The sequence below is a fragment of the Felis catus genome, chromosome C1 (genome assembly GCF_018350175.1).
Source record: "Felis catus isolate Fca126 chromosome C1, F.catus_Fca126_mat1.0, whole genome shotgun sequence".
Lineage (NCBI taxonomy): Eukaryota > Metazoa > Chordata > Mammalia > Carnivora > Felidae > Felis > Felis catus.
This window is the reverse complement of record NC_058375.1, coordinates 29,265,426-29,278,638: the sequence shown is the minus strand read 5'-3', so window position 1 is coordinate 29,278,638 and position 13,213 is coordinate 29,265,426. Positions and strand designations below refer to the sequence as shown.

Below are 13,213 nucleotides of genomic sequence, written 5' to 3'. Positions count from 1 at the left end.
AGCCGGCCAGGGCCACGGTGTCCTACGTCCTCAGGTCCTCAGCGGTGACAGCTCAGGAGGTAGGCGGCAGTGGCAGGGGGCTGGGAGCAGGTGCGGAGCAGGGAAGCCAGGGCCGGGCTGGGCAGGCGGGAGTGGGCAGACTGAGGGCTGAGACCCTGGTCCTGCAGCTGTCAAAACCGGACACCCCCTGGCTTGTGGCTGATGCAATCAGGCCTGCTGGGCGGGGATGAGGGCCAAAGAGCAATGCGATGTGTTTTCCTGTCTCTAGGGAAAGAGGAACGGGACTGGGGTCTTTGTCCAGGATGAGGCCCTCCCTTCCCTTCCCTTCCCTTCCCTTCCCTTCCCTTCCCTTCCCTTCCCTTCCCTTCCCAAGAAGAACAGGACATTTCCCCCCAAATCCATGCAGACGCACCACTGACACCCTCCAAAGAGGTGCCAGCAGGGCTAATACTGCTCCCCCAAAAGGGAGGCAGAGCCCTATCCCGGGAGCCGTGGGACCATGCCTCCCTCTCCAGTAGTGGGACAAGGCACCCGCCTTCCAACAAATAGACCAGACCCCGCTCAGAAACAACCGGACGCCCTTCCAAAGGGTGGTGCAACAAACTGTACATCCCACCAGGGCAAAGGGATGGCCCCTCTCCCTAGAAACTAAAGGGCCCGTCTAAGGAGGAGGAAGGGGAGGGTCAGGCCTCCTCTAACTTCTCTCTGTACAAGGGCTCTCCTCCCTGCCCCTCAGTCCTCTGAGGCAGCTCCATCACCTCCTGGGTAACTTGTTGACCTAAAGGGGCTCCCATCTGCCCTCTCCCCAGGGCGTGTCTGCTCAGCAGGGACCAGCATGGACCAGTCTGTGGCGATCCAGGAGACCCTGGCTGAGGGGGAATATTGCATCATCATATCCTTGCCAGCACTGAGCTCCCAGCCCCGGCGCCTGCCCTCGCCCTGGGAGGTGGACCGGACCGTGTCTATGTGCCTGTCTGCTTTCCTCCCTTGCTCTGTGCCTTCGGGAAAGAAGGAAGCTAGTATTTACTACGTGCTTGCTCAGTATCGGACTCCTCCCGGTGCTTTAAATACTCTGTCATCCTCCCAACCCGCTGTGACGTTGGGGGTTATTATCCCCATTTCACAGATAAGGAAGGGTCAGAGAGGTGAAGTGACTTGCCTAAGGTCACACAATGCATCTGGGTGAGCAAGGGAAGGGCAGGGAAGGTGGGCTGGGCTGGGTTGGCAGAGGCCTGGCCTCCGGTTTCGTTTTGGTTTTTCCTTGACCCCGAGCAGCAGGCAGTTCAAGGTGTGCTGTGTGAGGGAGACAGCAGGCAGAGCCGTCTCCTGGGACTCGTGCGCCACCGCCTGAAACATGGTGGCCAGGAACACGCGTGAGTGAGGGGTCTGGTCCTTGCCTGTTGGGCCATGGGGTTATTCTTCACTGTATCCTCTAGCTGGGCTTCAGCCATCCCTCTGGGGCAGAGCCTAAGTCTTCTAGATTAATTAGAATACTGATCACTCATATGTTTTGAACACTATATTCTAAGCCCTTCCTGTGTATTGGGCTCACTTAATCCTCAAAATCTGTTGGAGAAACTTGTCAAGCAGAGACAGCTGAATGTTCTGGTCCAGATCTTGAGTTGCATGGCCTGTCTGCCTGGGTTCAAATCCAGGCATCATTGCCTCTGACCCACATGATCGTGAGCGAGTTGTTTTACTCCCCTGTACCCAATACATGTTGCCAGCGATGCCCACATATTACACAGAAGGAGAGAGACTGACAAATGCTTGTCGAAGGTCTCAGAGCCAAAAAGTGAACCTCAGGATCTCAGAGCTGAGGGGATGGGGGAGGGGCACTCGACATTTTCTAACCTACCACCCTGACTTTACAGATAGCAAAACTGTGGTCAGAGAGGGTGGCTGAGGTTATGGTGTTGCTGTCACATGCTACAGATAGATCACGCATGTGTTTCACTGACAAAGCAGAGGCACCCCAAAATGAGCCAAGTTCAGCTTTGATGACCTATCTGTAGAACGGCAGTCTCTGATGGGCACCGTGGACGGAGAAGGCATGAGGATTGTGCAGAGCAGGGCACCACCAGCACGATCCTAGGGACCAAGGAGGGAGTGTGAGCACTTGGCCAAGGCCTCCACGATGAGCCTGAGGGGCCACCGGTGGGCCCTGTCTTCACCTCTGCTTCCTGCCCTTAGTCTCTTCCTGTACACGCACCGGAGGATGGCCATTACCGGGGACGATGTCTCTTTGGACCAGATAGTGCCGGTCTCACGGGATTTCACGCTGGAAGAAGGTGCCACAGGGGCTGGGTGGTGTGAGTCCCTCTCCTCTGGGCCCCCGGGTCATTTCTGCCCTGGTAGGGGCTGGAGTGCTCAGTTGCTAAAGCCATTTTCATTTCCCTCCCCACAGTGTCCCTGGATGGTGAACTCTACATTCTTGGTGAGTGGTCTTTTCAGCGTGAGTGGCAGTTAGGGCCGAGGGCAGTTAAGGCAGGATCCACTGAGAGAATGGTGTGAGGAACACTCTCTCATGTCCTTACCATGGCAAGCAAAACGCTGTAGGATCAGGCCCGCCCATCCCCCCCCCCCCCCCCTCCTCGCTTGCTGTGCTTGGAATCTTCTGGATTGCTTCCATCACCTTCCAGCATGACATGATCCCGCCGCGGAGCCCCTGCACAAGTTGCTCCCTCTTTCTGAGAGCCCCCACACCTCTTTTCACTTAGCCAACCCATCCTTCGGGGCTTCAGTTCACACTTTACTTCTTCCAGGAAGCTTTAGTTGAGCCTCCCAAAGTTATGCCTTGAAGATACACATTCCTTTTTCTCATCCTTGACGGCTCTCTGTCACCCACAGTGATTTTTTTTTAAGTCTTTTTAAATTAAAAGAAGATTTTTTTAAATTTTTTTTCAACGTTTATTTATTTTTGAGACAGAGAGAGACAGAGCATGAACGGAGGAGGGTCAGAGAGAGAGGGAGACACAGAATCTGAAACAGGCTCCAGGCTCTGAGCTGTCAGCACAGAGCCTGACGCGGGGCTCGAACTCACGGACCGTGAGATCATGACCTGAGCCGAAGCTGGATGCTCAACCGACTGAGCCACCCAGGCGCCCCTAAAAGAAGATTTTTTAATCTATTTTTGAGAGAGAGAGTGCGTGCTCACAAGAGGGGGAGAGACAGAGAGAAAGAGGGAGACAGAGAATCCAAAGCAGGCTCTGAGCTGTCAGTGGAGAACCCGACACGGGGCTCTAACTCATGAGCCGTGAGATTGGGACCTGAGCCAAAGTCGGACGCTTAACCGATTGAGCCACGCGGGGACCCCTAAAGTTTCTTTTTTAAGATTATTTATTTTGAGAGAGACAGAGACAGAGACAGAGTGAGTGGGGGAGGGGCAGAGAGCGAGGGAGAGAGAGAATCCCAAGCAGGCTCCACACTTAAGTGCAGAGCCCGACACAGGGCTCGAACTCACAAACTGGGAGGTCATGACCCGAGTGGAAACCAAGAGCTGGATGCACAACTGACAGAGCCACCCAGGTGCCCTTGCCACCTTCAGTGATTTAATTATTTGTAGTGACCTATTTAATGCTTGCCTTCTCTGCTAGACTGTAGTAGTAGCCGTAGGGTTACAACAGAAATGAATATTCAGTCAATGAGTATCTTGTGTCAGGCACTTTGTTAAGAGCTTTACGTACACCATACGATGCTTCCCCACCACAACTCCATGAAGCCGTCACTGTTTTCCCATCCCCATTTTGTGGACAAGGTAACTGAAGCCTAGAGAAATGAATTAACTTAGTAAGTGGTGGAACCGGGATTCACACTCAGAGTCCAGACTGTAGAGCCCACAGTCTTGATCACTCTGCTAGATTGCTCCTGCTCATTCATTAGTTGAGCGCATTTGTGGGTGCTCACCATGAGCCTACAGGGTGCTGGGGGGTTCTGCGATGAACAGGACACCCTCCACAGTCTAGCTCCTTGCAGACAGGCCGTGTCCATTCCCCTTACCATGGTATTCCCAGTACCCAGCACATGCCTGACGTAGTCAGCTAGACCCAGACAGCCCCTCTCGTCTGCTTCTATGTGCATATTCCCTTCTGCTCCGGGATGGGTAGACAACAGGTCAGAGAACTTGTCCCCGTCCAGCGCCATCTAGCACTCTTGTGGGGAGGCTTACTGATTGTTTGAGCCCTGATCCGTGCCCCCCTGCGGAGTGGGGAGGATGTTAATTTGGAGCTGAGGGTGTAGAGGTTTCTTTACCACCAGCAGCAGCCTTTAGTGAACTGCTTAAGGGCTAACAGGGCTTTGGGATCTTGGGCTGCTGATTCTCCATTCTGGGGATGCCAGCCTTGGTAGTTCTGGAGGCCAAGGGCTCAATTCCCATCTCCTCTGTGCAGGCTCAGATGTGACTGTCCAGCTGGACACCGCGGAGCTCAGCCTCGTATTCCAGCTACCTTTTGGTTCACACACCAGGATGTTCCTCCAAGAAGTTGCCAGCGCCTGTCCAGGTAGGTAAGACTCCAGGCTCTCTGGGGTGGGGCGGAGGGTATGGCTGGGCACTGACCTACCCACCGCCAGTTGACTTTCCATCCTTTGGACTCATGCTCCACAGTTTCTGTGCCCTCTCAATGCTGCTGGCCTGAGGCCACAGTGCCCTCAGGCCATGAGCCAACCATGGGTTTGCATTTCTGGCTTCCCATTTCTAAACCTGAGCGGAGCCCCCTTTGTCCTCCCGGCTCTAGGCTGGGTGGGCTGTGATTCTGATGCAGAATCTTTTACAAGTTAGCAGGGTCAGCAACTCCTAGAGGCCTATCTTCCGTCTCTCTGGCAACCACAGCTGGGCATATGGGCTCATCTGCTCTTGAACCTTGCTCTGTCTCCCACGGCAGCTGAGGAAATGGTCTAGTTTTGGCTTAGCAATGAGAGGTTAGTGGCCTCTGGGGCAGAACTTGTATAGATCAGGATTTCAGCCAGGCCGGTAAAGGAGAGTTTGTACAGAGCAGAGAATTAGCCACAGAACACGTAAATCTCAGTCACCAGGTACTGGGCTTAGGTGTATACCTAACACCATTATTTGTTTCCTTTCCAGCTAACATCTTGTCTCTGTAGGAATGATGGCAGGGGGTGGGGGCTTCCCTTCTATCGTGGTCTAAATGTCCTGGGGAGCTCCAACTTAATTTGCCTGGTATGCCAGAAAGGGGACTGGCTTTGGATGTAAGCTGGGGTATGTGGGATAAGGAAGTAGAAACAAGATTACAGACCCTTGAATGCCTGGTTAAGGGGTTTGAAGTTTATTCTACAAACAGGGGGAAATTTGTCTCCAAAGGTTCAACTAATAAGGATAACTCAATTTATGATTATTATTAGTAGATGTAAGAGGGGTAATAATAGTAATAACAGCAAAGAACATGGACTTTTAAGCTGCACAGCCCCTTGCATTTGAAACCTATCTTTGCTGATGATGTGTCTTGGGACAAACCACCTCACCTCTCTGAACCTTGGTTTTGTAGACTTGTAAAGAATATCTTCCTCATGGAGTAGTGAGAATTCAATGGGAGAATACATGTGAAAGTGCCCAGCACATACTAGAAGCTCAAAACCTGTTTCTTCCTTCTGTACAAGAGGACCCTTAGCTTAGCTAACATTCATTGTTGACTCAGTGTGTGTTAGATGCTGTTCTAAGAACTTTTTGCACATTATCTTACTTTCCTTACCATACCTTACAAGGTTGGTATTAGCAATGTCTCCATTTTACAGACAAGGAAACTGAGGCTCGGGGAGGCTAAGTGTCTTGCCTGAGTACACGGCTGGTAAACTATGGAGCCAGGATTAGACAGGACTACATAGTGTCCTCCAGAAGAGCTGAGCTCGTGTGTGTGTGTGTGTGTGTGTGTGTGTGTGTGTGTGTGTGTGTGTGTTTAATGCTATGAAAACATTTTTTAAGTTTATTTATTTATTTTTAGAGAAGGGAGGGGGAGAGAGAGAGAGAAAGAGAGGGAGAAAGAGAATCCCAAGCAGGCTCCACACTACCAGCATGAAGCCTGATATGGGGCTTGAACCCACGAACCGTGAGATCTCAACCTGAACTGAAATCAAGAGTTGGATGCTCAACTGACTGAACCACCCAGGCGCCCCTTGCTCTTGTGTTTTGATGCAGAATCTTTTACAAAAGTGTTTCCTATCCCATAGAAACGGCTCAGTGAAGAAAGGCTTCATGGAGGAGGTGATATGTAAGCCAAGACCTGAAAGATGAACCAGGTTTTTCCCAGGCAGGCAACAAGGGGGAGACGGCTGTCAGAGGAAGAGCAGGTTGTTGAATGGGATTGAACTTGGAGATAGGAGGGTGTGGAGAGAGCTGAGCCAGCCGAGGCCAGCAGAGACAGCTCAAGAAGGGTTTTAAACAACCAACAAAGACCTTGGACTTTGCCCTACAGCTTGTGGGGAGCTGTAAGAGTTTTAAACCTAGGAATGACAAGGTAGGATTTGCATGAAGGAAAAGTTCCTCTGGCAACTGGTTCCAACGGGGAGAGACTAGAGCAGGGAGCTCACCAGGGAGTGCATTGCAGGGGTTCTGGCATAAAAACTGAGGCTTGGGCTAGGGATGGAGAGGAGAGGGTGCACTGGAGAGCGAACTGAAGAGAATGCAGGTACCACATGGGCAGTGAGTTTGGGTTGTGTTCATAACTTTACCCCAGTGGTTCGAACAGTGCCTGGCACTCAGGAGGCACTTCATGGATATGTGTTGAAATGAAGAACAGAGCTTGGTGCCTGGCTGTGAGTCTGGAGAGAGAGAGGAGTCAAGGATGACTTTGCTCTTTTAGGCTTACGTATCTGTCTATCAGTCCCTTTACCTGCTCTGCCACCTGGGATACCCAGCAGGGACACTGCACTGAATCAAGTTCCCTGAGTAGTCATCATGACGTGGACTCCCTCAGGGAGGGGCCTGGGTAAGAAGGGGACTCTCACTGGTGAAGCCTTGGGTGCCTACCAGCCCAACCCTTGCCTTTTACAGATAAAGGGACTGGAGTCCAGGATGAGGGTTGAGGTGAAAGGTGAGAGGAACTAGGTTTTCTCCACCCGGTCCCTGGTGGATAACATGCAGCATAAAACGCCAGGGAGTAGAAGTGCCTTGGTCAAGAGACCACAATTAGAGAAAAGAATTAGAGAACCCTAACTGAGCACCTACTATGTGCCAGACATTTTTCTAGACATCTGGACCATGCACACCAACTATATTCTCCTGTTCTGTCCCTTGAGCAATACTAAAGAGTAGATATGCTGTTTATAGATGAATAAACTGACATAGAGAAGGTAAGTAACTTACCCAAGGTCATTCCTCAATTGAATTGATGGGACGGGGTTTGGAACCCCAGGCTCTAACCCATGCCCCCGGGGTCCAGAGATTTCAGTTCAGATCCCAGTTCTTCCACTTCCTAGTTGTGAATGTGAACAGTGTATTTTATTTCTTTAGGTCTTGGCTTTGTCATTTGTACAATGATATGAACCTGCCTTACCTACTACTCCAAGAGATTTATGAGGATTAGATGAGGCCCAATATGGATTAACACTAAGCAAATACTGAAAAGAACTTAAAAGCTATTTCTGCCGGTGCCATACTGGGGCCTGGAACCCAAGTTTCTTCATTTATGATGTCCCTGCAAATCCAATTAGGTTCGGTCAGGTTCATGCAGTTTTACAAGAAGAGCAGGCAAGATAGCATAGGAGACCAAAAGCATTCGGGGCCCAGACAGAAGTGGGTTTGAGTGAGAGGCAGAAGCACTCAAGAATTTCCAGGAAGAGGTGGCAATCTGTTAAAGGGGAACCAGAGGTCTTGTCTTGAGAGGACCTGTCTTGAAGGCATATCTCATAGCAAACACACTACTTTTACCTAGAGTGTGTTTTTACTAGGAGTAGCTTACAAGTTGCTGACGGAGATTATGGGCAATTAAAGCACCCAACCCACTCCCTAGTACTGACAGCTATTTGAGTTCCCACTGTGCCTCTCACTCTGCGACCTAAGACTTACGGTCTCTGAGCACAGCTGCCATGGGATAATAGTTCCTCACTTCCTACACTTAGTTGTGAGGATTAAGAAGTAATACACATATGAAGCACACACCTTAGCACATAGTTACCACGGGGAGTAGCGCGGGTCTAGCTTGGAAGGGCACTTTTTTCTTTTTCCACATTTATTATTGCATTTGAATCCCAGATGCACCCAGTGCTCCGGGAAACAGGCTTGGAGACTCTCCGGAAAGGCTGAGCGATTTGCTCACCGGCCTACAGTCGTGCAGAGGTGGAACTGGCTCTTCAAGCCCGTGGCTCAGCATTCCCTCCTTTTCCCTGCCACAGGTTTCGACCCGGCGACCCCGGATCCTGAATTCCTGTGGCTGTCTGTATACAGGTGCACCCGGCTGGAGCCCGATCCGCCCACGCCGCTCGGTTGGAACTCTACCCCGGGCCCCCGGCCGCCATGCGCCGGAATTGGCGGAGGCAGGTATCCGTCTCGAAAGGGGCGGTGGAGATTGGAGGAAGTGCGGCTGCGGGGGCGGTCTCATTACTGTTTAGGGAGGGTGGGGCTATAGAGAGTATCGGCCTTCGATTGGTGGAGGTGGCACGCGGGGGCGGGCCCTTCTGGGGGCGGAGCGGGCAGCGCGGGCTGGGCGGTGCGAGCGGCGTGATGAAGAGCTCGAAGAAACTGGCTGGGAAATGTCCGCCGCCTCCGGCTCTCGGGAGTGCGACTCTGCAGGTCTTTGGCGGGCTGGAGGAACCTGGGTTGGGCCTCTGGGTCGGGGGCGGCGGCGGGCCCGGCCCGCGGGTGGGCAGGGTGTGCGGTTTGGCCGGTGGACGCGCGGGGCAATGACCAAGGTCCTGGCCCTTCGGGGGCGGGAACGCTGGGGCTGAAGTTCCGAGGGGATGTTATTCTTAGCCGGCGTGGTGAGGGCAGGCGGACGGCTGTGTGGTACCCCGGACTCTGGAGGCTGAGGTTGTAGTAGAGCGCCGTTCCCGACTCGCTGTGTGCCCTGGAGCCAGTCGCTGCCTCTCTCTGAGCCTCAGTTTCTCCATCCTGACCTTCCGAGGTTGGCCTGTGTTGGGGGTGCGCTCGCCATGACCGAGCCTTCCTTTGGGCGAGGAATGGTGTGTGTATTGGGCTGCCTGGCTCTCTTGTCAGTCTTTGGCCCGTGTGATGGGGCTGTGCACAGATCCGGGGTCCAAGAGAGCCCTGTTCACCGTGGGACTGGAGGCCAGGATGAGGTTACAGGTGAAAGGGACTAGACTTTTTCCACCCAGCCCTTAGTGGGTAGTGTTGTGCAGCACAAAAAGCCAATTGTTGAACAGGAGGTTGTCTTTTGGAAAGCAAGAGGCCCAGGGCTGAAGTTTGCGTCAGTCTGGTGCTTTGGGAGGACCTGCAGACCTGTATTTTCTGAACAGCCCCTTGATTTTCTGCACGGGCTCCCTGGTATGTTTTTCCCCTGGGTGCGCCCATGCGGCTCCAGTTACGTGAGAGCTTTGGCATGACCACTGGTACCCATTCGTGCCTCCTTTCTCAACCATCTGCGAGAGATGAAGAGTCTGTCAAGTGGCTGTGTAAGTGTGGGCCAGCACTCCGCTTGCTCTTATAAGGCTTGGAAACTATGAGGGGCTGGGGCGTCGGGGGTGGGGTGCGGATAGCACGTTGCACAAAGTTTGTAAAACGAGAGGAAATTGGGTGAGCGAAAGACTTCCTCAGTGCTTGTGCTTTTCCTTCATTGCAGCTGCCACAAGAGGCGTTTGAAGCGCCTGATGGTGCTGATAGTTTGCATCTTTCTGGGGCTTATCTCAGCTCACTTGAAGGACTTGATCTTGAGACAGCTGTTGCTTCAGTTCCCATGACATCCTGGGCTGTGGTGCTGGGACAGGTGAGAGCTTACCATTAAGAACAGGCCCCGTGGCAGCAGAAAGAGGCGGGTTGTGTTTTTCTCAGCCAGCGTGCCAGGGCCAGGTTGCTGGAGTGCTTCATTCCCTACGTGGAGAGAAAGGTCTTCTGTGAGAAGTCGGGACAGCTCTGAAGCCAGTTATCTGCCCCTGGGTGATAAACGCGCAGGGATCTCACAATCTTTCTTTTGCTTTCAAAAAACAAAACCTAGTCACATGCTGGTGAGGAATTGTCGTCAAGGTTTTGGTTTTATTTTTAGTCTAAAATGATTTGGCCCCATCATAATAACCTACGGTAAGTGGGGTTACACTAAAGTGCTAAGTTTTAATTTAAGTTTAATTTATAGATTATTCATTTATAAATTAAGTTCATTTAAATTCAATTTAAGTTAATTAAAATTGCCAAATGAATCATGTTAAAACTGGGAAGAGATGGTACCCAGCCCCCAGTTCTGCCTCTCATCTCTGCTTCCAAAGTTGCTCTGACCTCAGAGGAGAGTCACATCTTCTACAACAGGTAGGAGAAACTTTTGGGGCCTCCTCTGACGTTCTGGATAGTCCAGGCGCCAAGGGAAACAGGTAGTGGATTTGGTTCTTTCTATACGCGTATGATCAAAATACCCACTTCCGGATAGCCTGAGGAACCAACCTGAGGCGAAAGGCTGCTTAAAAATGCTATTTGTGATGTACTTTAGGAGAAACAAGGCTCCCTCAAGGAGCTGACAGTCCATACATTGAGGTGAGAGAGTGTAGGGTTAGCCCAGCAGGGCAGTGGTCCTTATAGGGTGAGCCGAAGGGATAAGAGTACCTCAAAGGCCTAGGTAATTTGGCGGCCAGGGGAATCTGGTCTTCACATCTCGCCTTTGTTTTGGTAGAGAAAGGAAAGAGCTCACTTTGATGCTTCTATCCCAAATGTCCATTCTTTGATTTGTCTCTGCTGAATTTGGGGGTGTCAGGCCAAGTTTGGTAGAGATTGGGCAAAGACCTGGAGCTGTGTTCTGGAAGATTCTGAGACATGTGCTAGAAAGGGAAAGAACTACTCAGAAGTCCCATCGGGTGCTCTTCTGGGCTAATTTAACAAAGTGGTAATAACACTCAAATGTTGGTCTTTTGAAGTGGTTTTCTTATTCCATGGCTGATTCAAAGTGAGGCAGCTTTGTAATAACTCAGATTTAGAATGAGATGCGCCATGAGTATTTTTGCCCCTGGACCCAGAAAACAGCATTAGAATCTGTCTGGCCTGAGAAAGGAAATGAATGCTATTTATATCTCAAGGCAGCATAAAGGGTAACCTAGATTACCAGGGTAGAAGCCAGAGAGAATGTGGGAAAAATAGCCCCTGGGTTGGTCCATCTCTCTCTCTCTCTCTCCCTCTCTCTCTCTCTCTCTCTCTCTTTCTCTCTCTCTCTTTCTCTCTTTCAAGAAGTAAAATCTGTGTGACCAACCTATCCTTTTAGCGGCGAAGAGGAATTCTCCTAGATATTTATCCTGCAGGTAGGAACGTTGCCCATTCTCTCTGCCTTTGTGGGCCCCTAAGCTCTGAAGGCCCCTAAGCAAATGAGTTTGGATCACTTTGTTTAAACAAAAGAGAACTGTGCTCCTTTTTTCTTCCTCCTTTTGTTGTTCCCTTCTCCATTTTCCCTGTTTGTCCCATTTAGCCTCCTGTTTGTTTCTAGAACAGGAGAATCCCCAGACGACTTTTCCTTCCCTCAGAAAACAGTTTGTGTTGGAATTCTACAGGGGGAGTCTTGAGCAAGCCAGGTGACCCACAAGCATTCATTTAGAAGTGGAGCTTTGCACAGAAAAATCCTCAGGGACTGAAGGTTCAGGAAGAGAGGCATCAATATTTATTAGAGGGAAGACAGGGTTGGAACATAGAAGCCAGCTGACTTGCATGTTTTCTTTGCTGCTTAAAATATACTGTAACAAATTTGTAGGCTTTACCACCCCTCATGCATACATATGCAAACTGAAACTAGCAAAAATGAATGGTGAGGATTTGAAAAAAGTGTGTGTCTAATTTTTACTTATTTATTTTTTTATGTTCCTTCTTGCACCTTGGTACAATATTAGACATGTCTCTTGACTTTCCTCTCTTCCATCTATGCAATGAGAATGAATGTTTGCCTCCAAGAAGGTCACCTCTAAGTTATTTAGAGATGCTTTTGTTTGGGAAACACACTCAGGAATTGCAAATGCCCACTTTCCAGAGCTTAGAGACTGGCTGCCCTCTTCAGGGCCTATCCTAGGCCAGATTCTTCCAGATAACTAGTCATTATCTTCTTACTGCTCTCTCTCCCTCCAATTTCTTTTCCGTGAATGCAGTCTCTTAAAATCTCTGTCATCCTGGACTCTTCCCTCTCCTCTTCTAATAACCACGTTATTTTTTAATCCCCATAGTTCACGTAAGTATCGTCTTATTTGAATGAACCCAGTGGTCTCCTTCCAAGTCTTCCTAACCTTAAGGCTGCTTCTCCCTCGGGATCTCCCTAGCCTCTAACTTTTATCATGCCCTATTTTGTATGTGAACTTGAATGTTGTGCCACTCTCTGTTGCCCACAGGAGAAAGTTCAGATTCTTTTGCATGACAGTTCAAGTCCTGCACAGCCTGGCTTCAGCCCCCTCTTATCTTATCTAGTCTTATCTGCCCCAACTCCCCTTCATTTCCTCTTGCTTCGAACTTGACTGCTTGTAATTTCTGGATAAAACCCTGTGCGTTTTCATCTTTGTTGACTGCTCATTCAGCTACATTTTTACAAGCTTGAACTTGCTGTTGTTAGCATTTTGCATCCTCTCTCCTCCCCACATGCCAGCCTGAGTGCCTTGCACATCACCAGGTGCTCAAAAAATGTCTGTAGTCTTTGAGCTATAGAGACCCGCGCAGTTCATCGCCTCAAGTGCTTAGTCACTTGAAAAGCTCCTGCCCCCTTCCTCTTTGAGTGTGCTCTGAACTTCTCTCCCCTCTCTTCCTGGTTTGCTCTTACCCACTTCTCTTTTCAGCTTTATCACCAGACCACAGACCAGAAGGTCCAGTGGAGGGAGAGCCTGGAGGGAAAGAGTCAAGTAATCTGTCCAATAACTTGTCACGACTACAGTCTGTTGCTGCGAACTGGGCGCACTGGAGTCTTCCTCCTTGAAAGCTAAACCGGTCATATTTAGTCCTTGCCAACCTAAGTTGGATTTGCACGGGGTGCAGGTAGAGTTTGAGTCCAGGGCTTATGGATCTGTAGGGCACAGGATGTGTTTTTAGAGATGTCTAAAGAAACAGAGAGAAAACTAAGAAGCATGGTTATTTGACTTTTAAGAA

General features: G+C 50.4%; 1 protein-coding gene across 1 annotated transcript in view; it reads left to right on the top strand.

Annotated features, from left to right (window-relative positions):
* The first annotated feature begins 809 nt into the window (after nt 1-809).
* INPP5B (inositol polyphosphate-5-phosphatase B) overlaps nt 810-13,213 on the top strand; it is a 47,241-nt gene continuing 34,837 nt past the window's right edge. The window contains 8 exon segments of the mRNA XM_045035565.1: nt 810-892; nt 1,279-1,373; nt 2,194-2,291; nt 2,408-2,437; nt 4,389-4,499; nt 8,344-8,561; nt 8,564-8,662; nt 8,665-8,740. Of these exon segments, the coding sequence (XP_044891500.1) occupies nt 836-892; nt 1,279-1,373; nt 2,194-2,291; nt 2,408-2,437; nt 4,389-4,499; nt 8,344-8,561; nt 8,564-8,662; nt 8,665-8,740 (784 nt within the window). The 5' untranslated portion in view covers nt 810-835.